The 22,302-nt window shown below is 52.6% G+C and overlaps 8 protein-coding genes across 8 annotated transcripts; all 8 read right to left on the reverse strand.

The window, feature by feature from the left end:
* Positions 1-353: 353 nt before the first annotated feature.
* N7510_004867 (uncharacterized protein) lies at positions 354-5,028 on the reverse strand (the record flags this gene model as incomplete). The annotated part of the gene is made up of 3 exons (XM_056976793.1): positions 354-3,528; positions 3,590-3,699; positions 3,760-5,028. The coding sequence occupies 3 exons, from the start codon at positions 5,026-5,028 to the stop codon at positions 354-356; spliced, it is 4,554 nt and encodes a 1,517-aa protein (XP_056836749.1).
* Positions 5,029-8,077: 3,049 nt separating this feature from the next.
* N7510_004868 (glycoside hydrolase family 18 protein) lies at positions 8,078-9,082 on the reverse strand (the record flags this gene model as incomplete). The annotated part of the gene is made up of 1 exon (XM_056976794.1): positions 8,078-9,082. The coding sequence occupies one exon, from the start codon at positions 9,080-9,082 to the stop codon at positions 8,078-8,080; it is 1,005 nt and encodes a 334-aa protein (XP_056836750.1).
* Positions 9,083-10,971: 1,889 nt separating this feature from the next.
* Positions 10,972-12,896, reverse strand: N7510_004869 (putative chromatin assembly factor 1 subunit A; the record flags this gene model as incomplete). The annotated part of the gene is given in 4 exon segments (XM_056976795.1): positions 10,972-11,071; positions 11,123-11,336; positions 11,348-12,266; positions 12,327-12,896. The coding sequence occupies 4 exon segments, from the start codon at positions 12,894-12,896 to the stop codon at positions 10,972-10,974; spliced, it is 1,803 nt and encodes a 600-aa protein (XP_056836751.1).
* Positions 12,897-13,670: 774 nt separating this feature from the next.
* N7510_004870 (uncharacterized protein) lies at positions 13,671-14,762 on the reverse strand (the record flags this gene model as incomplete). Its single annotated transcript, XM_056976796.1, has 1 exon — positions 13,671-14,762. The coding sequence occupies one exon, from the start codon at positions 14,760-14,762 to the stop codon at positions 13,671-13,673; it is 1,092 nt and encodes a 363-aa protein (XP_056836752.1).
* Positions 14,763-15,006: 244 nt separating this feature from the next.
* Positions 15,007-15,369, reverse strand: N7510_004871 (uncharacterized protein; the record flags this gene model as incomplete). The annotated part of the gene is made up of 1 exon (XM_056976797.1): positions 15,007-15,369. One exon carries the CDS (start codon positions 15,367-15,369, stop codon positions 15,007-15,009), a length of 363 nt encoding a protein of 120 aa, XP_056836753.1.
* A 306-nt stretch (positions 15,370-15,675) lies between these two features.
* N7510_004872 (uncharacterized protein) lies at positions 15,676-16,406 on the reverse strand (the record flags this gene model as incomplete). The annotated part of the gene is made up of 2 exons (XM_056976798.1): positions 15,676-16,163; positions 16,217-16,406. The coding sequence occupies 2 exons, from the start codon at positions 16,404-16,406 to the stop codon at positions 15,676-15,678; spliced, it is 678 nt and encodes a 225-aa protein (XP_056836754.1).
* A 1,114-nt stretch (positions 16,407-17,520) lies between these two features.
* N7510_004873 (CaiB/BaiF CoA transferase family protein) lies at positions 17,521-18,718 on the reverse strand (the record flags this gene model as incomplete). The annotated part of the gene is made up of 2 exons (XM_056976799.1): positions 17,521-18,602; positions 18,655-18,718. The coding sequence occupies 2 exons, from the start codon at positions 18,716-18,718 to the stop codon at positions 17,521-17,523; spliced, it is 1,146 nt and encodes a 381-aa protein (XP_056836755.1).
* A 401-nt stretch (positions 18,719-19,119) lies between these two features.
* Positions 19,120-21,456, reverse strand: chiA1 (class III chitinase ChiA1; the record flags this gene model as incomplete). The annotated part of the gene is made up of 6 exons (XM_056976800.1): positions 19,120-19,823; positions 19,864-19,888; positions 19,940-20,254; positions 20,296-20,825; positions 20,878-21,295; positions 21,352-21,456. The coding sequence occupies 6 exons, from the start codon at positions 21,454-21,456 to the stop codon at positions 19,120-19,122; spliced, it is 2,097 nt and encodes a 698-aa protein (XP_056836756.1).
* Between the last annotated feature and the right edge of the window lie 846 nt (positions 21,457-22,302).

The following is a 22,302-nucleotide window of genomic DNA, read 5'->3' on the forward strand; positions in this document are numbered from 1 at the left end:
GACGCGAAGTCAGCAGATGAAGGCGGTCGGTCAAGTGGGGGGCTTGGTCTATCAGCTGCCGAAGGGTATGACGTCGGCCATTGGAATGCCTTCATTCCTGATTCGGTACGATGATTATGAAACGTATCATTCATCACTTCATTATTATTCTCCCAGGAACGCCGCTATAGATGGGCTCAACCCGCCGCAAAAAAAACCCCCAAAGATATGATATGACAGGAAATATATCGCCCGCAGCTGGGTATGTAAAGAGAGAAATAATCCAAAAAACAAACAGGGCACCAACAGAATAATCCAGATTCACGTGGCTGTATTACAAATAGATCAGAAAACAACGACGGAGGAATTAACGCTCACGCGATCGAATCAAACTCCTCGCGCTCACGGAGTCGATTGCAAGCAAGAGTGTCGCCCCCAATGGCAGACAGCTGCATCCAGTGCAGAGCCAGGCACATGCTTTGTGGATCGGATTTGGAGTTCTTCCCACGGCGATACATCATCTCTGCCTTGAAGGTGTCGCGCGGCAGAGTGAGGGGCAGGGTCACGCGTGGCAGCAGCTCGGGGTGGGTGAGGTAAAGGATGGCCAGCTCGCGTTGCGCGACGGGATTCCCCTCTTTGGCGGTGATGATCCACATCCCCGCGGCATCCTCGATGGCATGGCCAGGTCGTGGGTAGAACTCGGACCCAGGGAGCGGATGGCGCCGATCCAGTTCCTGGGAGACGATCTGGTCTGCGATCTCGACCATGCTGTTACAGATCTCGTCCTTGAGACTCAGTGCGGCGAGGCCGAATTGGAGGAAGGCAGTGCCACGATCGGTCTTGTTCAGCTGATCGGAGGGAACGAATGCTGAGATGAATTGAAGGTCGCGGAATAGGGTCTTGGGCTTGACTTCCAAAATCAGGTCGCGCAGAGTTGAGACGATCTGATCCTCGGACGGCGCTGAATAGTCGGACTGTCGGCAACCGGAGGTGACAGATTCTGGCGGCGACGAGGAGGTTGCGAATGAGTCGGCCTGGCGAAGTGTGGCTCTGGTCGTTTCCGAGAAGCTGTGGCGTGTTGTCGGCCGACGCGAGGCTCCAGAGCGACCGTTTCGCATTCTTTCGCTTTCACTAGATGACGAGCTCATCCTATTTGTCGAGCAGCTAGATTCATGGGACAAGACAAGCGATGCAATCACCAACGACCGTAGATCCCTCAACGCATTGAGTTTGACGAAAGGGTTTCCATGTCGCGAGAACACTTCGATCAGTCGATGGAACACCGTCTGATATGAAAAGCTCGACTGACCATCCGCGTCAGAAGCATCCAAGGGTATCTTGGGCAACGGTTCCTCGATGTGTGTTGTGCGTGCACGTCCACTCAGACAGTCGAGAGACCTGCTTCGCCGACCTTTCTGAGATCCATGCTGTTGATCCCCAAGGCATTTTGACCGCTCGTCATAATCAGCATAGAACTTCTGGATCCTAGCCCGTCGTTCCATTTGCACCCGGATCCTTGTTTGGTCCAGGGTGTTGGTAAACCAGGCATCCGTTTCGCTGCCGCAGCTCCACACTGGAGAGCCCAAGTCGCTGAGAAGAAGACTGGTCAATGTCTGCCGCACGTCATCCATGAATACTGCTTTGCCGTGCGTCTTGCGCTCGGTGCGACGGGGCAGCCGAGTTGCAGCCTCACTGAACATGGAAGGTGGCCGTGAATATATGCTTGACGCGCTAGCAGCATACATGGGATGTCGATGAGGTGTTGACCAGAACGTGCTGCAGGTATCACCAGTCGACGTTGAAGCCGCACGGCCAAGTGAGCCTCCAATCGAGCCCACATCAATAGATGGAAGGTCACGCGGAAGTCTCAATTTATCGGAAAGGAGGCTTTGGATGGAGGAATTGCGGCCCAGCGACGGATTGTCCTGGGAGATGCGAGACATTGGATCTGGTACGGACAGATTGGTTCCATGCAGTTGAGAGGCGTGCATCGCATCTTCACTGGCGGTTGTTGAAGGTCGGGGGGTGTCGGGCATGGATAATCCCGGAAACGCGCGAGCCCCATAGCCTTCGTATTTTGCCCTCTCTGCCTGGAAAAGTTCGCTCGCCCAAAGTACTGGCGCCTCGGTCATTGTCTCACCCACCAGGCGGTTGATGCTATTCCGAACCTCGTAGCAAAACCGGTGGATTCTTTCCTCGCCCTTGCAGAAGTTTTCAATGCTGTTGTGGGAGAGCCACTTTCGTGTCAGATCCACCTGCTCGTCCGAGAGCTTGTTCGGGCCACCTTGGCTGCTCGGTGCTTTCATCATGTTCATTATCTGTAGTTCTGGCTTTTGGAACAGAGATCCACCCAGCGATCGGGCAGTTCGGGACCGAGAATCGTCAGGGAAATGATTGAAGAGCCGCGCCGAGTATATCATGGTCTTGAGAGCCATGGCCACGTGCTTGGCATCTTCATAGCGCATGGAATTCTTAACATCCGTCATATACCACATCTTATTGCGGACCCGGGAAACAGTTGCCATCAGACCCTTGAGCTGTGTTTGTAGACGGAGCAGGCTTTGATCCAGAGAGACGAAATCAATTTCGCAGCGCTCAATGACGACCTGGGAATGGTTTAAGGAGCGAGTGCAGGAATCATGCATAGGGCCCAGGATCCATGAATCATCCACAGAGGTCGATGAAGGATTGCTCGCACTTTGTCGTATTTGCCGTGCGGCATTCCACCAGTAGTGGGCACCAACAAAGTCCGAGTCATGATGACAAGAGGCCATGGCCTGGTTGAAAAGTTGCCGCAGGGACCCGTAAACGAGTTGCAATGTTGGCGAAGAAGGGTCATCATCAGGATCATGAGAGCGGTTTTCTTTGACAAGTCGGACAATGGCCTTCTGTAATGCTTCATGGTTCTCCTCTAGCCCGAGGGTGGTGGACCGAGCATCATCATCACTTTCAATGACAGATGATTTTGTGGGTTCAGACTTGCAATCCGGAAGTAGACTCCATGTGAGACCATAGCCATCACAAGCAATAGAGAAGATTGTCCAATCTTCACCCGAGGGATGCTGCAGAAGTAAACGCTCATCTGGGTCACCCAAATCTGCTAGCTCGAAGCGAATACGAGCTGCCCTTTGGCCAAGACCGTCTTCCGGAAGCGAAGCCGTTCGTGCTTCGGTTGAGAACAAGGAATCACTGTATGAAGGTGATTGTGAGCTTGGATCATATTTGGAACGAAGAAGCCCAGGCTCAACTGGAGTCTCCTGATCGTGCCTATGGGGCTGTGAGAAGATAGAAGTCCAAGCAGGAACTCCTGGGGCTGCTGTGGGAGAATAGGGATGACTGCAAGATTTAGGAAAAAGAGCGACCAATAGTGTGTGGATGTCCGCGGCGGAAAGCATCAGGAAAGTCGAAGGGGAGTTTTTCATGGGTGCTTGAGAAGAACCCATGGAAGCGTCCATCGTGGAGTGTTCGGGAGATCCGACCGTCTGGAATTGGGCAAGCATATTTTCCACACGGTCTCTGATTGCCGGGCGTGGAATTGAGAAGTGGTGCCTATCATTATTTAGCAATCACTGGAAGGCGATGGTGTACGATATGGGTGGCAATAACGCACATGGAACGTAGGACGGCGAAGACTTGGGAATAAGCTCGTAATCCCACCTGGCCTAGGAGTTTCTCACGGGCATCTTTTGCAATATGAAAGTCCAAGAGAAGACCGTGACTCTGACGATAGACAAGTTGTGGTCAGCCAGCAAAGCTTCAGCATAAAAATAAGGTTCCTACCTCCGGATATGTCAGGGCGCCATAGAGGAACTTGGAGAAGAACCACTGGACAAACAGAAATTCTAAAAAGCGATGGCGGCCTTCCGGTGTGTCCAATTTGCGAAGGACAGCCTTGGCAAACTGCAGGATAGCATGAGGGAAGCCAGCATCAGGATCATCTAGAACTCGGAACAGGCCTTCCACAGCGGAAGCAAAGAACTCTTCTGCAACGTCAGTCCGCAGAGGATCCAAGGGCTCCGCAGCAAAATCCAGGCCGGAAGGGGGGTCTATATGCTCCAAAAGGAAGGCACCAGTTTGCAATATGTCCATCAGGTAAAGCTCAAATTTGGGGCGGGCCTTCCAATTACTACCAGCGGCCCAAGCGGACAGGATCTGGCCGATGAGAGGGTAGTATCTACTGCTGCCTTGGGCCAATAATTGGGCGCAGACAGAGGACCACACTTCCACGCGCAATCGGGATTCGGGCGTGTCTAGGTCCACGGGAGCAGCAAAGACGTTACAGAGCATAATAGGCAGGGGATCGGCCCTCTCAAAGGCCAAGGCATGGTCCTTGAAGGAGGTAGAGGGAGCATGGGCACGGCTCAAGTAGGACTGAGCTCGTCCGCGGGATGAAGATGGATACGAAGGGTCACTAGAATCCAACGCAGCTGCTTGAGAAGATAATGCGGCCAATTGGGATGAAGTCAGGCTGCGCAGGCGGTTGACAAGGAACTGTGAATCCGAGCGAACTAGGCGCAGTATTTCCAGAAGGTCAGTCCTGGACTGGGGGCTCAACTGATGAAAGAAATCCGGGAAGTGATGCAACTCGGACGCCGAGGAGGGTCCCAGCTGATCCATGGAATCTTGGTCATCGCGCCGGTCCGAAGTGCCACAAGATTGATGAAGATCATGGAACGTGTGGTACAGGGCAACGAAAGTGGTCTTGTCGTCATTTCTTAGGGCTTCAACCAGGCCGCGCTGTACCGAAGCCCCGATGCGAATCATGCGCGCCGAGACGCCGATGGATACCTTGGTAGCGCGCAGACGCTTTTCCAGACGCTTTCTTTGGACCTGTTTCCGCTGACTTTGGCGATACCGTGCGGCAAAATCCTCAAATGAAACCTGGGAATATGAAGAAGCAGGCATAGGGGCCACTGGGGTCGTCTGGGACGCGGGTTGTCCGTCGAGCGGCCTGATTCTGGGACTGGAACGGGCCGAGCCACCCGGCTCGCCGGGTCCCATGGTTGGTGCATCCACAGGAACTTCCACTGGTGGGGAGGGCGCTGGCATGCCTTCTTGGGATGGGGAAGGAGGCAGAGGGATTGAAGCGGGATCTTCTTGCGATGGCGGATCGCATGGCGGTGGGTCGCGCGTGGCGGCTTGGAGCAGATCAGATCTAAGGCAGGCATCACGACCGGGCGACCTACTGGTTAGACAGGCGGGGGATGGGGGCCGATGCTCCCCGTGAGAGTCCAGCATCTTGCCATGGACCGGCGTGGGCAAACGTCGCAAACTGGCCCTGTCGGCGGGCGGGTGCTTATCGCATGGCTCTATCGCGAGGATGACGACAGGCTGGTGGCGCACCCGACCGGGGCAAAGCGAAGAGGCAGGGTCCAGGATGAGGAGGAGAGGGGGCGAGAGGGATGAGAAGAAGAAGGTGAAGCAAGAGGAGGAGGTTGAGGCATGGAAGCCATGAAGAAAGAACGAAAGAGAGACGAGGCAAGTGACTCGAATCGGACTGTTGCAGGGGACTGGTAGAGGGACTTTGACACCAGGTACTTTGGTAGGGATCAGATAGGGGGGAAGTACGCACGCACAGGTACCGGTACAAGGATGCGCTGGCACACCTCGCTGCTGCACGACTGCGCTGGCACCCTCCTCCCCCACCGGCCTGCCCAGCCACTCACGAGCCGGCGACACCACAACTCCCTGGACTCGTCAGCAAATCATGCGCCCACACTCGGCCCTTGCTTTTCCCTGCAGAGGGAGCGATATTCGCTATCACGTGTGTATGGCACAGAGCGCGACGAGAGATGACCGTTAAGCATAACTATTCTTAGAAGGATCCACTATAAGAACGAGACAACCTCATGCCATAGTCAGAATGTCAAAGGCCGTCCCGTTCGTGGTACTGTGCCCGAACGTCTGTCCCCAGTATAGAGGCGGGCACTTCTCGGAAAAGCAGATACCGCCTGAACCCGAAAGACCTCGAGTTATGAGTTAGTTTTTTCTTTAATTCGGGATTAATTTCCCAAAGATTCGAACATATCACGCGATATGTAGAGATTGTTCGCAAAAGGGAAGAGATAATATAGCTGTATCCCCAAGGGAGTTCATAAAGTGTTGATTTGACGGCATGGGCTGCCGCCCAGACTGCCGCTGATCAACGTCAATGGTCAAGATCTGATCAATATATATTGGTCCATCGGGCGGTGGGGATTGTGAGACAGTTGTCGCCAGTAGGCACTGATCGTGTCCATGAAAGTGCTGAGAGTCTCGCCGTACAGCTTGGACTGGAGACTGGCTCCGCCAATCTTATTCAGCACGTCGAGAATTCCGCTGGATGATTCTTGGAATTTACTACTTGACTCTGCCACAAATGGGAAAGTCCCAGAATCAGGTCGGCGAAAAGAGTTAGAGAAGGGCACTGGACTTGATGAACGTGTTAGCCCTAACGGCCAATTAGACCAGCAGGGGGAAGCTGCTTGCAGCTTCCAAATAAGACCGAAACAACTCCCTTTTCTTGAACAGTAAAGTTTACTTCCGCGTTTGTGGCGTCAACATCAATTTCCTGTTCGAGATTTTGGCGTTCGCCATCGGTGAAGGGCGTTGCACCGACGTACGGTCTTAGATTACGTCGCAAACAGTCTATAAATGACAATGAAGCGGTATCTCCAATTTACACTACCGAGAAAATGGGGATAAAAGACGACGACCGGGACCTAGCTCTTGTGGCTTCGGCCAGGGAAGCGGGGGTGGAGGTTCGCCGGTGTCGGCATACAATGGTTTTTAGAACTACAGCCAAAAAAAAAAAAAATTGCCAGGGAAAGATTCGGTGCGAATACATTGGAATAAGCAGCAAGACTTAAGCTACCTCTCAGCAGATATAGTCGGAGACCTGATAGTGCTCGGTCCGTCGCCGGGTGAACTCCGACGCGCTCTACCCGATCTCAAGAGCTGTGCTCGATAAACTTGATTTACACTGGAAATCGAGGTTCTCGAAACCGGATAGCTAATCAAACCAAACTGAAGCCGAACAAATTTACCATGTTCTATCCTGTATCCCGCCCGTGATATAGCTTATAGCTAGTAGCTAACCCCCTCCGTTAAATCTCGGCAATGCGGACACATAACATCGCGAAGGTACACATGGCGATCGATGAACAGAATATTGTCGATTAATTTGAGGTCCCGAAACCCAAGCCGCTCCTTTCATTTCGGCTAAATTACACCAGCTGTGATGCATGTACAAATCTCCCAACGTAACATCGCATGTTGATTTCAGGATCACCCCCTCCGATCATAGACTTTTATAGACAGCGCAGGCGAGAATATATTAATGATGATTTCACATACCTTGGTAAGCGCAAACCGGTTCGGTTTTCAAGTACGGAACGGCAATAAATCTGAATCTCTGGAACAGATCAAGTCTCCACAGTGGATATGGCCATTAATATATTCTCCGTACGAAATCAAACTGGTTCTCGGGACCCTGGCAAGCTTGATACATAAATGAACCATTTTTTCTGGGACGTTCTCTGTACTCCGCAGTGGATATGTTCGCTTGAATTGAGTTTGATGTTGAAACCATCGTCCCATGATAGGGCTGCTCCACTTACTACTCAGCAGAACAGGTCAATCACTATCCAGTAGTGATCATGCGTCAGGGGCTTCGCCCGGAGTCCTTTGTCTTCCCCGAGCCATCAGTTTGCTTTCGATAGCAGAACATCACCGTATTTTAATGCAATGCCCCCTTTCCTAAAAACCAGCCAGGTCATCATAGTCTACAAAATACTGTCCTGTCGATAGTTCCATTCTCGGTCTCCACACTTTGTACCACTACGTTGAATTCCTGTTTTAAAGAAATATTTTCTTGACAATGAGATGGGGTATATTCATTGGTATATCGAGTAACAAAAATTTCAATACCGCGTTAAACATGTTCACCAACGAGCGTCTTCCGCAGATTCCATCTGAATGCAAAAAGAAATACAGCCAAAATGCAAAATGTCTATAGAGACAGGTCTATAGCAAAGCGTAGACCCTAACCCCAGGGGCCAGACAAAATATATAAGAGAGCGTAGTTTTTCAACTTCCAACCAAACACACCCGCGCCAATTTAGCAGGGCGCCCCATTAGTGAGGATAGATTTAGTCTCCTGGGCGAAAGTGCAGGCACCCTCCACATTGCCGTCGGAGAAACCAGCGTCCCACATCATGATACCGCCGAAGGCAGAAGAAGTGCTGTTGGCGCCAATACCGCTGACAATGGTTGCCAGAGCGCTGGGTTCAACGTAGTATTGCGCGCCGGAGGCGGTGCCGGTGGCGGCATCTGCGGAGGCGGGAATGCCGAGGAAGATCTTTGCCTTGGAGGAAGGGGTGTTGGCGATGTTCGCAACCCAAGAGCTGAAGTTAGGGGTGGGCATGGAGCAGCCGGGGTTGTTATAGAACTGGACCCAGAGGTAGTCAAACTGCGAGGTGGTGATGATTGCCTGCATGTTCGGCTCGGGAATCGGGCACTGCGGAGCACCAGAGATGAGATAGGTCTTGCTGGAGTCTTGGGTGAAGTGGGAGCGCAAAATCGAAATCAGGTATTGGTAGTTTTCGTTTCCACTGTTGACTTCGATGTCAAAGTCCCAGCCATCGACGGCGGCATCACCGAAGGGACGAGGAACGGAGCCATTGCCGCCGCCGCCGTAGGCAGACCACAGGTTCGAACCAATGGTCTCAGCTTCCGACTGCGAGGTCAAACCGTAAGATCCAGAAGCACCACCAAGCGAGACAAGCACTTTGACGCCCGCCTTCTGGCACGTCGTGATAGCCGAGCCGATGGACTCACAGCCCTGGCCCTCACCGGAGCTGGAAACACTGCAACTCTGGCCAAAAGTACCGCTAGGAATCAATTGGCCATTGCCGAAAGTATCAAGAAACGACAGAACAAGAACGTCAATTCCGGATTGCCCAGTGCAGTATGTAGACATATCGTTGTTCTCGACGGCACTACCACCGTTCTGACCCCAGTAGACAACGTTCAGAGGACCGGTGTCACGGCGAATCTTGCGGTGCGGCACAGCCGACGCCACAGAAGCCATGAGCCCAATGCTAGCCACAGTTGAGAAACGCATGTTGGATATAAAAACAAGGAATCAATCCGTGTTTGAATGCAAGAATGTAATCTGATGGTATTCACGTCAAGGAATACTGTCGAAGGATTCGAAAGGGAGATCAACTCCGAATGAATAGAAAGAAAAAGTTGATAATACAACGGATTCGTCAAGAATCAAGGAAAGAAGATGGGAAGAAGCTTGTCGGTGCTGCGGATGAAGAAAAAAAAAAACTCATCGATGGCGTGAAGAAGCTCCTTTATTTATGCGCTCCGCTCGAGAAGCTCGAGAAGGGACAATTAGACCCCAAGAGCAGACGGTGGATCTCATCCTCCCGTCCATCCCACAAGGCCAGATGTAAGATGGCTACGTTATAGGGATCGCCACATGGGGTGAATACAGCTTGGCAGTTTGGGGGAGGTACATCCGGCAAAGTGATCCTTGTCAATATGTGACAATTTGCCAGAGCTAGCTCCGAGAAATAAATGACATACTACATCTCGTAAAAAAGGCAGTGCATCAGATTTCAAAACTTGCCACATATTGGCGTCTGGCCCCATTTTGGATTCTGGCCCCCTGTTCTGTATGACGATCAGGATCTCCCTCAGATTGACCATGGGGAGTGTAACGAACGTGAAGAAGTTGGGAAAATGGATGCGATTCATGCTTGAATGAAGACATTATGACCTACGTAGTAGCTACAGCAGTAGTTCACTGGCCTGTTCATATCGCACTATAACCCGTTGTCAACATGAAACACGCACTTACCCGATGTAGAAATTCATAGTGAAAGGGTTCATTTTTATTATTATTACCATTGGAGAAATTAAACTAATTCCCGTGTCAAACACCGAGTCCGTGGTTGAGCCGTGGCGCACAGAAATGAACGAGTTGCCGAACGCAAGTTGTCAGGCGTGCTAGTTAACCCTAAAGAACGGGTTCCTGGCCGTGCAGCCTGAGCACCAACCGACCCACTTGCCCTGGCACTCGCACACTCAGCCATGCTAGCTTTGAAACATGACGACCCTGAAGAGAAGTGACTACGATAGTAAGCTTCGGAAACCCAATAAACGCCGAAAAAAGAAATTCTGCGGGGTCTTTTTACGCCCATTGCCACTGAGGCCCACACGGCCGGCCTCAGGCGTCTGGGATGGCTAGTGGGGTCGAGTTAAACAACACCAGATCTGGCCTAAATCAGCCCAACCAACACTAATTCCGCCTCCCACAGACAGGGCGGAAACCTGCCCAACTTTTCGTGCAATGCCTGCAAGAGTGTTCAAGTCTCAGGCTTGGCTCCCCATGCAGGTGGCGGATGATCTACAAAGGATTCTCGTTTAGCCCGATTCTAGCGTCATCTTGACTAAGTTGGGACGAATCCTTCTAAGCAGAACCCTGCCAAGACGGAGTTGGCACGAGCGTGATGATCGGGGATTTTCAGGGCCAATGGCAAATCGTACATTCTGCCGGAACGCCTTGCATTAATGAATTGCTATGAATAGAAACGATATTGTCACGGACTACTTCGCCGAAGGAATCTACGGGCTGATATCAATCCGTCAGAGCTCCTAGATCTGGCAGAATGCAGCTACATAAGCCCCTGCCTGCATACTCTCATCGGCAGTGTCGCCGTTGCAACATGGGGGCATGGGTACAGTCCCATTCTACACCGAACACAATGATATGACATAGTAGTCGTCTGTATTGTTCACTAGATTGGACTGGTTGGCAAACATAACCATAAACGTATAACACACGCCATAGAGGTACAGATGGCTTGGGAATAGGATGCTTCAGAAGCAGTTAGTACTGGAGAGAAGCAGATAGCAGCGGAGACCGCACAATCGTAAACATTCATAAGCATGCAAGAGTTTCGTATTCGTAAAGAGGCGACATGTTGGCTGCGAGTCAAATCATCGGCACACCCACTTCTTGTCGGCTTCTTTCTGGCCCACACGAACTGCAACCTGGTCCAGAGTAGCCTTCAGGGTATCTTTCGATACTTTGGGGAATCTGAACGAGACGGGTCAGCATGGACGTTGCAATGAAGACATCAACACGTACTTTTTCTTCAAGATCTCGACGAGCCCGATTTTGCTGAGATCATTGCCCTCTACCGCCTTCTTGAACTCATCCAGCTGTTCTGGTGGGAATGGTCGCTTCGCCTTTGACACCGTGGCTGGCAGGCCAGCTCCTACCGCCGGTGTTGCCTGGCCCGCGGGGCCCCCCAAGAAGCAGGGAGCGTTTGCGGTCCCAGGCTCTTCGGTGCAACCCGTCCCTTCGTGGGACCAGGGTTATTGGGTTGGGGCTTCTGCCAGTACTCATCTGAGAGCGGTTTGATGGGGAACTTGACGGCCTCGGAGATGGTTTCAATCTGGTAAGGCTGAAACTCGGGGTCGATGATACCTGTCGCCCACCGAATACCACTACACACCGGCTCGAGATCGCCAACAATGAGCCGTCGCTTGCCTCCTGCCAGAGCATCATCTTCATCGTCTAAGAACCCTTCGAGATCGTCCTCCCCTTCGTCACTGGCCTCATCTTCTTCCTCAGAGTCCAGATCTTCTCCTTCCTCGGGCTCCTCCCATTCCGCTTCCGAGTCATAGTCATAATTTGTGTTAGGCAGTCCCCGATAGTACGGATTGCGGGACAACTTTGTGGCCGAATCTTCAGGAACATTTCGTGTGAATGTCCCCTGATACGGAGGCCGGACATCTTCAGCGAATTTAAGGGACTTCATAGGGATCTGGTGCAGTAACTTTTGCGGGTTCGAGTTCGTCTTCATATCCGGAACATCACTCGCACCGTCCATAGAGCTATTCATGCGTAAGAGAATCTCTTTCACCGAGGCAGCTTGTCTCCCTCGCCGACGACGGTACGAGATCATCTGGAACAATTCGGATGGGCGGAAGGGACGGGACTCGGAACCACTGCTGGCCTTCAAACAGGCATCGACCGTTTGCTGCACATGTACAAGGGCATCTGCGTCTCGTTCAAAGCGATGTGCAGGCGCGAGAGTGGTGTGGGATTGTAAGAAGAAGTCGGGAAATGCGCGTTGATAGTCCGTCTGTGTGTCCTGCGCAGCTTCTGTGGGAACAGGGTCACTCTGGGCAGATGGCTTGCTGGGAGAAGCAGTGACATTGGGTTTTCTGGGAGATGCAGAAGGAACAGGGGGTTTGACAAAGAAGGAGTTGAGCTTCATTTGCGACTGGAAAGATCAATGGTCAGTTAGCATTGCGCAGGCAGCAAGAAAATTGCATTCACTTACCCTTGATTTCTTCTCCTTTTCCTCCTCCTTCTTGCGTTTCTCCTCTTCTTTCGCAGCCTTCTCTTCATCCTTAACTTTCTTCTTCTCTTCACGCTCCGCTTCGCGTTTCCTCTTCTCCTCTTCGCGCTCAGCCTCTCGTTTCCTTTTTTCTTCTTCCTTGACGCGCTTCTCTTCTTCCTTGCGAGCCTTCTCTTCGAGTCTCTGGCGCTCCTTTGCCTCCTTCTCGTGTTGCTTCGCCTCCTTGCTGGCTGGAGAGAGCTTCCGCTTCTTGGGAGCAGGAGTAGTAGCAGGACCAGGCGTAGTTGCAGCAGTCTCCTCACCAGAGGGCTTTCGCGGTGATATTACCACCTCGACAGAAGGAGAAGGCTTGGTCTCCGAGGATGCTGAGATGGATGGGTCTCGGTTTTCTTGATTGTCACCATTAAATTGGACGAGTGGACGTTTGGGTTCGGGGGTAGGACGCGCACTATCATCCACTTCGTGGATTGAGCGTTTGCGTGGCCCTGAGGATGGTGATGCGGGGAAGGAAAGAGTGTGTGGTAGAGGCTCGAGGCTCGTGTTGGACTCCATGGTTTGTGTTTGGATTGGTGATCCCAGGTAGACTGGGATGAGAGAGCGTCGTGATGTGCGAGAGAAGCCGCGGTGGCAGGAAGGAGGATTCGGGAGGTGTATTCAGTTCATGAGGAATGACAGTGAGGTGAGATGGATGAGAGTGGAGAGAGGAAAGAGCTGAGTGAGAGAATTCTGTAAGATATGGTGAGGGATTGTCGATGGAGGAACGAGGGACAAAGGGACAACAAGCGTGCTGGATACAAAGCAACGGTCGAGGTGAAGCGAAAGGGAGAGACGCGTGGATCACGCGACCGCGTCGCTGAGTCATCAGCACTATAAGACTCTTGAGCGAGGGACCACGAACTACAAATTGGACTAAGAAACAATGAAGAAGCCTTCGTTGTACAATTAATATCCCAGATCTTAAATGGAAAGTAATAAAAAGACTATTAGGACACGCAACGCCGGGGCAGAGAGCGCCCCCGGATGCAGGCACAAAAAAGAGGGCGAGGATAAGAGCCAAGGCAGCCGAAGCAGCACACCAAGGCCGCGAGACGGGGCGCTCAAACGAATCCACAGATACAAACTTAAAGACAAGAGAGATATAGACATTGCAAGGGCACCACCACCGACCCCTGCCCCAGTTCGGCCCAGCGAGGAGTTCCAGAGAGGTTAGAGATTATGTGCATCATCCCACCAGGGAGAGAGAAACAGGCAAAATCATAAGAAAATAAGGGGGAAATAACAAAAAGAAACAAGAACCCATAAAGATGACCGTCGGGCGGGGAGCAATTAGTCGCTGAGATCCGGGTTCGCCACGAATAGTCGCACGTTGGTCATGGAGGTGGTTCTTTCGTCAACGCTACCCCGGCGTCGCAACTCGTCTACCTTTTTGGCATTGTGAGCGGCTGCGACGGCAGCGCTTGGAGCCTCCATATCGGGCACGAAGTCTTCCTGCTCACTACTGTGAGTGGCACTGCTGTGGGTGGTGGCACCGTCGTCTTGGACTAGAGACGACACTTGACTCTTCTCCTCAGCCTGGATCTCAGCGGGTGTATTCTCTGACACGTCGGGAAGTTCCGTCTTCTCATTGGGAGGCGTGCTGTTGCTGCCCATCGTGCCTTGTGCTCGTGAGTATCCGCTGGGGTACCGCTGGCTACCCAGGGAGCTGCGGCCGCTGCCAGTCCGGCGGTGCCTTGCACCTTCATTACTGTGCGCTTCGTCCTCGGCGTCTCCGACTTCATTGGCGCTCAATCGCACCGGCACCTTCGCGCCCACCAGATTCGACGGCGAAAACTCCTTCGTACCCTTGGGTCCATGACGAATCTTACCGCTGGCCAACGTCCCTGTCCGCCCGGCGCCCGCGCCATGAACCTCTAGGTACGCTCGCTTCTTGTCCCGTAGCGTCTGTTCTCGCACGCGCGGATCTTCAGGCTGCGCCCGGTCGCACCACACAGTCGCCTTCTGTCGCCGCATAAGAGCCACGTACCCTACCTGCGAGTTGCCTGAGCGAGACGAGATGCTGCGCCGAATGTCCGAGCCTCCAGGTCCTGCCTGTGGCATTTGGTTGTTGCCGGTGGAGGCGGTGGATGTCGTCGTGTTGGACAGGCGTCGGCCAGGTGGGTAATTAATCGGAGGAGCCATCGTCTGTGGAAGCGGCGGTGCAGCCGTTGCGGTCGTGTACTGCTGGGAACCGGTAGAATAGGGCAGCACGTTGGAGGAGGTGGTGCGGGTCCGGCTGTGCGCGGTGGGGGCGCCGGCTGAATGGAGAGCAAGTTGAGTCCGTGGAGTATCGTAGGGCTGCTTAGCGTGTGGTTTCACCGTTCCAGGCACTGGCTTCCGTGGAGGAGGGCCTTGGTGGACGGGCAGTCGAAAGTCCGTCATGTTGAGCGGCAGCTGTACACCAGCCATGCGATGTTGGCAGATGCGACCGTGTGGCAAAGAAAAGAGCTCGCAGCCGGCAACCGCGTGCTCAAGAAAGAAGATCCAACTGTTTGAAAGCGAAAGGAGGGTTCCAAGCGTCCGTTGCGCGCGGCTGACAGGCGAAGGGATCTGCGGATTCAGCGCCCACCAAAGTACATGCAGCTGCAGGATCGGTTCGACTGGAGTGCTTCTCAGAAGGCGTCGCTCATTCAAGGTGATCTAGGACAAATTGCTGGCAAACGGTCGATGGCAGGTGGTTGACAAGGGAAAGAGATCGGCTGGCGCCCACACGAGGGTCAGGTGCTTGGCGGAACCCAATTGCCCCTCGGGTCGGTGCTGACAGTACGCGGTTTTCAGAGGATGACAGCGAGCGAGAAGTCGGGGATGGCAAGGGTCGCCAACCAGCCGATATCAGGGAGCGGATCAGGGGGGTGGGGGAAGCAGGTACGGTGAGGGTGAGCAGGAGTCGGAGGCGAGCAGGGGAGATTGGAATAGTAATGGGAGAGTACGCAAGAGACTTTGGCCATCTCGGGCGTGATTGGCTGGGGGCCTTGGATAGCGGAACCATACGGACTGACTCAGCACCGCCACTGAAACATCATGACACGGAGACTTGACAATGTATGTATAGGGTTTGGGTTGATATGGAGATCCATCATATTGAAGGAGACGGATTGAATGTCTTTTCTCCGTAGGAGCCCATTGATCCAGGCAATACTAAGTAGGGATGTACTAAAAAAGTCAACCCCAGTCCCTGAGCACCGCCATTGTGGCGGTGCAAACGGTATTATTTTCATTTCCATGTACCAGAATCAAGGAAGGGTTTGTGACGATTATCATGGATTGAAACGACTAGTAACAACGGACGAATAGACTAGAGATGCGCCTCCCGCCGACTCCGCGAGTGCGCAAACGCAATATGTCCATACTCCCGGAATCCCTTGTTATGCTCGCGGAGAATATTCACTCGACGTCGGAAATCCTTGGTTTCATGGTAGGCATCGTGGATCTCAATGCTCTCCCAGCCGACATACACCACATAGCAGGGGCTCGTGCCTTCCACCGGTTCCACCATCCACCCACCCGTGACGCCAATGCAGCCGGGGATGTTAACCACGATGCTGGTCCACAGTGACCACATCTTCTCCCACGACCCCGGATCAGGCGTCAGATAAATGGCCGTGCCGCTGACGGGGGCGCCATTGCCCAGGGCTCGGGGGTTAGGCGAGAACTCCGAGATCATGGCATGGCGAACCGTGAGATCGGTGGCTTTGTCGACGCCCAGAGGCATTAGGTCTTGGATGATTTGCTGCCATTCAGGTGAGGCGATCAGCGCGTAATGCTGGTGCAGGTTATCTCGAGCTAGACGATTTTATTCGCGTGTTGTTCTCTCTCTGTTGTGGTTACGCACTTACTGATGTGCAGATGTACTTGTGTCGGCTGCTCGACTTTACGTCCCCAGTAGAGACGCTTGAACCCGGGCCAGCTCTCGAAGATGTTCAGTACCTGAGACCAAATCTGGCCTTCTTTGCTGGAGAGCACGTCGATCGGGATGTTCTCCTGGATAGGCAGGATGATCATCTGGGTGGGGACTGCGCACGCCATGGTTGCTTAGACATTGGACTAGAAGGAATTTATTTCATTCGAGTGCCTCAAGTATGTATATATGCTGGTCAAATGAATTGCTGGAAATGTTCAGCTGCCGAGGCCCGGCTGCCGCGGTTTGTCCTTTGAAGATGCATCTGTCCAGACTGCGGGGTTGTACACACCCCTGCTGATGGACAGAATGCGGAGAACAGCCTACTCGGGAGACGTCTTTCTGAATTTGAGTCATGATATATCATGAGCTCCACAAGCATGGCATTCAGTCGGTCACCAAGTCTAAATAAAATCCTCTTGGGCGTTGGAGGTCAAGAAGGATGCATGCTTCGCCATGGTTACCTTTTGGCTCGTTGAGGCTCTAGCTGAAGTACGTCTTCCATCTGCTACAGGGAACTGCAAACTGTTTCCGTCTTGAGATTCCCTAACCCGACAAAATGGAATCCTAGGCAGCCAAAGAAAAAGCCCATTTGTCCAATTATCCAGATCTGACACAGCTTCTCAAGACTTCCTATGCCATATTCGATAACATGCTTCGTTCGGGAATCACCTAGGTATTTCTCCGAGGAAGTGGCCATCTCCGGAGAGCAAATGGGCAACGCTCCGCAAACGTTCAGCCACCTTGCCTGTCAGTGCAGCAATGCATCTAGGAAACTGAAATTGGAATGACATGTTATAGTTCTGTTGCTTAAGGAACAATCGAATCAAAAATTTTGGTCAGTTTGAATTATTTACAGATATATATTTCCGCGCAAGATTCAGTGTCGGGGTGTCTTAACTCAATACAGCGGCAATCCGATCTACTGGTCACCCAGCAAGGAAACGCGCCGACTATGCGGTTTGCAACTGTAGATCAGAGACTACTAGAAGTTATGGCTGGAAGTTAGGGCACGATGGTTGAATTGAAAAATACAATACGTATTTCAGTTCAACTGCGCCACACCCGCTAGCGCGCAGCTGGAAATGTGGTCGTGTTTGGAAATTTGCACTCATGACATCATCTGTTTCTGGGCGTCCATATTCCGCAACAGGGTCAGGAACGGAAATAACCGCCGCGTTTAGAAAATGTCTCTCTGTCTATCTACATATACAACGTCGATGTCCTAAATCTTCACCACCTTCAGAGCTTCGCCTTGTCATTCGCGGCCACCAGTGCTCCGTCGTCACGGATTTTGAAATCCTTATCTTCTCTCCATCCCATCCACGACGTGAGGGTGTCCACACCGCCATCACCAGGCGCCAGTCCGCCCCCAGACCAACCGCCCTCATCCGCCTTGATGGGTAAGGCCGGGGTGCTTGCCAGATGTACTGCAGGCCGCTGGTCGTAGCCCGCAGCCTCGAGCTCGTTTTGCTCTAGCACAGGAGTTGCACATGCATCAGTGCCGTCAAAGACCGTTTCCCATTCTGCCCGGGTCTTCTCCTTGAATCGGCGAGTGAATATCTCGCGAAGAGCAGGCCAATTAGCATGATCCTCGCGCGCTGGGATAGCAGCCGGGTCCAGCTGTAGGCCACGTAGTAGCGCCGCATAGAACTGTGGTTCCAGGGCGCCAACAGCGAAATACTTGCCTGTGTCTTTGGTTTCGTACGTATCGTAGTAAGGGCACCCGCCGTCTAGCATGTTCTCACCGCGCGGTCCTTTCCACGTGGGGGCCTGACGCGCTAGGCGTGGGAATGTCGCTAGATACGCTGACCCGTCGACCATGTTCGCTTCGACAATTTGTCCGCGTCCGGTGTGTGTGCGTGCAATTAGTGCTAGGATAATCCCTAGGAAGCACATGGCGCCGCCACCTGCAAAGTCGCCCAGGATATTGCCCGGGGCGTAGGGCTTGTCACCTGCCCGGCCTAGCATCGATAGAACTCCAGACACAGCAATGTAATTGATATCGTGGCCAGCCATGTCTTTGTATTTCCCGTCGCGGCGGAACCCCGTCATGCGCGCGACGATGAGGCGTGGGTTGTGTTTGAGGAGGACGTCAGTCGGAGATAGACCTAGGCGTTCAAGGACTCCGGGCCGGAACGGGTCGATGAGAACGTCGGCTGCGGTGAGCAGTCGCAGGAGAACATCGCGCGACTTGGAGTCTCGCAGATCGATCGTGATTGAGGTCTTGTATCGGGTCAGTTGATCCCCGCTCGCGGCGGAGGGACGGTCGACGCGGAGAACGGATGCACCATAGTCGGCGAGCAAGAGACCGGCAAAAGGGCCTATATTTCTGCTTTAGCTGCTGTTGTTAGAGAAGGTCGATTGGAGGTATACCTGGAGCTAGGCCGGCCAGCTCAATGACTCGAATGCCCTTAAGCGGCGGACCAGTAGCAGTCATTGCTGAAAATGAACAGGGGTGAACAGTTATAGAATGTAGACAAGCTCACATTGCGACAGTCTTGTCTTTAAAGGATGGGATGATCCTTTGCTGCCGAGGTCCGGGGGAAGTGAATGCGGGGAGAGAGGGTTTTGTGAATCACGTGGTTTATACAGCCGTTGAAATCGGATTAATGATCCAACTCTATAGATCTTTTACATTATATATTTGTTGAATAATAAACAATCACTCCACCATTGAAAACTGAAGTTATCCAATGAGTTCGGAGATCCGGGAGAAGAAGAAAATCCCACAAGCTCATAATCCCCCACTCTACCATCAAGCACACTTCAGAATCATCATAGTGAGGCGAGACAAGTTGAGACATACAATCGGAAAATATCGAACATCGAAAATTTACATCACAACATAAAAAGAGATAAAAAGACAGCGAAGATGCCCCCAAACGAAGTCACCACTCCTGCGCGAGAAGCAGCGCCGATGTAAACGGGAGACGTTCCTTCCGGAGTCGTAGAAGGAGCCGCTGCACTGCGAGACGCGGTGCTCCAGGGATGAGAAACGACCATTGGAGAGCTGCTTGGACGCAAGTTACCAGATTCAGTGCTGATGAAGGGCCTGGAAGTTGAATACTGGCTGCTGGGGGTAATCTGGGGCACACCGGTAAGCTGAGCACTTGTGAGACTATATGGCTCGGTGATGGTGACCGTTGAGCCAGTAGGGCCGCAGTGTTTGCAAAACGTCACGGTCGTAGTATAATCTTCGGGAACAGAGGTAGAGGCAGTCTCCGGCGGCGTTTGTGTAGTCGTCGTCGTGCAGGGTAGAGTGAGAGTCACTGTTGTCGGCGTCGGAGCACAGTGCGTGCAGACGGTGACAGTGGTGGTCCATCCTTCAGGAATTGAAGCAGTAGTAGTCGTCTGGCCCGAACCAGGCTGGGTCACGCTGGCAGTCTCGGTAGCAGTAGCAGGAGCAGGTCCATTTCCGGGGCAGTATGTTGTGGTGATTGTCGTCCATACGGTGGTGAAACCCGTAGGGCAGATGTCGGTGTATGAGGTGACAAACACTGTCGTGATGGTCACGGGCTCTGAAGTTGATAGAGTCGGTGTGACTGAAGGCGCGCTAGTGATTACTGGAGCGCTGGGACTCACACCACCAGTCGGACCTCCACCGCCACTAGTGGTAGGGACATCGGGCGGAGCGGGGGAAGAAGCAGCAGGAATAGACTTGTTCGAAGTAGTGGTTCCGGACACGGGAACTGAGCTCGATGGGTAATTCGGAACTGATGTCTTCGAGCGGGAGCCAGAAGATTCGGAAGAGCCCGAAAGACTTGAAGGCGATGCCGGGCTGGAAGTCGATGCCGGGCTGGAAGTCGATGCCGGGCTGGAAGTCGATGCCGGGCTGGAAGTCGATGCCGGGCTGGAAGGCGATGCCGGGCTGGAAGGCGATGCCGGGCTGGATGGCGATGCCGGGCTGGAAGGCGATGCCGGGCTGGATGGCGATGCCGGGCTGGATGGCGATGCCGGGCTGGAAGGCGAGACACTTGATGAGACAGCAGGAACGGATGGTGTGCTCGTAGGTACCAAAGAAGACGAAGAAATTGGGGTAGCGGTATGGACAGGCGGCGGCGGTGGAGGAGCACACTCCCCGAGGATATGCTTCATATGCTGAGCGTAGGTGAAGCCGTCGATAGTATTATTTTCCGACGCAGTGGCTTCCCACAGCATGATTCCTCCAAAATGCTCAGGATATAGACCCATATATTCTTCCACCAGAGTCTTCGCCTCATCGGGAGTGATGTAGTATCCTGGGTTGGCGGCATCTTCAGAGGCTGGAAGACCGACAAACAGCTTGGTTTCGGGGTTGCTGCTATTCCTGATCACGTCCACCCACTCGGCAAAGTTGAAATTACCAGTTCCATTGACATAATTAGCGGCCGAACAAGTTGGAGTGTTGTAGAACTGGACCCAGAGAAAGTCGAAAGCCGCATTGGCGATAGCATCGCCGAGTTGCGCATCTGGTATCGAACACTGTGGTGCACCCGAGATGTAGAACTTCTGGTCGGGATATGTATCAAAGAGCTCACGAAGTTGATTAATCATGGTGGCATATCCTGAGTTTGTGTCAGCATAACCGAGTTATTTAGAAAACCAAAGCAAACCTACCGGCTCCACCATTGTGTTCAATATCAAAATCAAATCCATCAACCGAGACGTTCCCGAATGGTCGAGGGAAGAGTGTCTCGCCGAGTTGATAAGGACCAAACGAGTACCACAGGAAGTTTGCAAACCAGGTCGCAATCTCATCCGTGAGAATGATCTCGTTAGTGGTATAGGCGCCACCAATAGAGAGCATGATCGTCTTGCCCATGGCTTTGCAGACGGGAATATCCTCCCAGATCTGGTGACATCCCGAAAGCAGTTCCGAGTCTGGGTAGAGCACGCCGTCACACTGATTGCCAAAGTTGTCCCCAGGCCAACCTAGAACGGCCTCTGGGAATGTGTTGACAAATCCCAAATTGATGATATCCATCGAGGTCTGCTCACAGAAATAACTGAGACGAGGTTGGTTGGCACCTTGACCCTAAATGTAATGTTGGCTTAGGAGTCAGAACAAGGGGAAGTATGAGGGAGACTCACGTAGTAGACTGCAACATTGGTCTTCAAGCTCGGATCCAAGGCAAGAGCAGCTGGAACAAGAGCCAACAAGGCGAATGCCCCAGTCAAAATCTGGTTGAACACCATCGTGAAGAGAGATATGAATGAATGAAAAAGACTGGCAGGAATAGAATGTGGCGAAGGTAAAGGAGTGTAGTTGTTTGAACTCAATGACAGGACGCAGACAAACGTCTGCTTGGGCAGGCACTCAAAGGAAAGAGATGGTAAAGTTGTTTGCAAGCATGAAAAGGAAACGTCCGAAGAGACCTACGAGGGGGGGTATAAGAATAGCCTGGGGCTCTGCGCCTCGTCCACCATTGTCGCTTAGCCAGTCGGCTTCCAAAATGGGACGTGTAGGCGTCAAATGGGAGCAGAGTAAGCCAAATGTGGAAATGAGCCCAGCTTCCTGGTTCATGCATCCCTGTTTCTCTGATCAATGATGTAGCTTGCACCACCCCACTGTCCGGAATGACTAGTTGCAAGGCTCCCCTTTTTCCAAAGTTGTCTTAATTGCAAGCAAACAGCGGGAATACTTACAGTATAATTGCTGAAGTTGGTGTCAGGTTTTACAACAGTTCTGTTCATGTAGCACACTGAGATCATCCTACCACACTCAATCAATCGTTTATAAGATATGTTAACTTTATAACGAGGAGGATAGTATAGTCGCAGAAGTCCCAACCCAGTCCAACATTGCCGACTGTGCGGAGACACTACTATGGCACCTTGGTCTCCAGAGCCGCATAGAAGGGCTGAAATGTCCTCGACGGAGGCAGTTAGCACTAAGGTCTGGGCGCTACGATTGGAGCAGCAATTGGCTCAATATGTATCGGTAAGTCCGGACCAATAATGTAAGTCGCAGGCTTGCACCGGCACACCAACTACCCCACCATTAAGAGTGCGCTAGAGGTGATAGTTCCTGACAGGCCACGG

Source organism: Penicillium lagena, assembly GCF_028827675.1.
Source record: "Penicillium lagena strain IBT 129212 chromosome Unknown utg000002l_segment0_segment0, whole genome shotgun sequence".
Classification (NCBI taxonomy): Eukaryota; Fungi; Ascomycota; class Eurotiomycetes; order Eurotiales; family Aspergillaceae; genus Penicillium; species Penicillium lagena.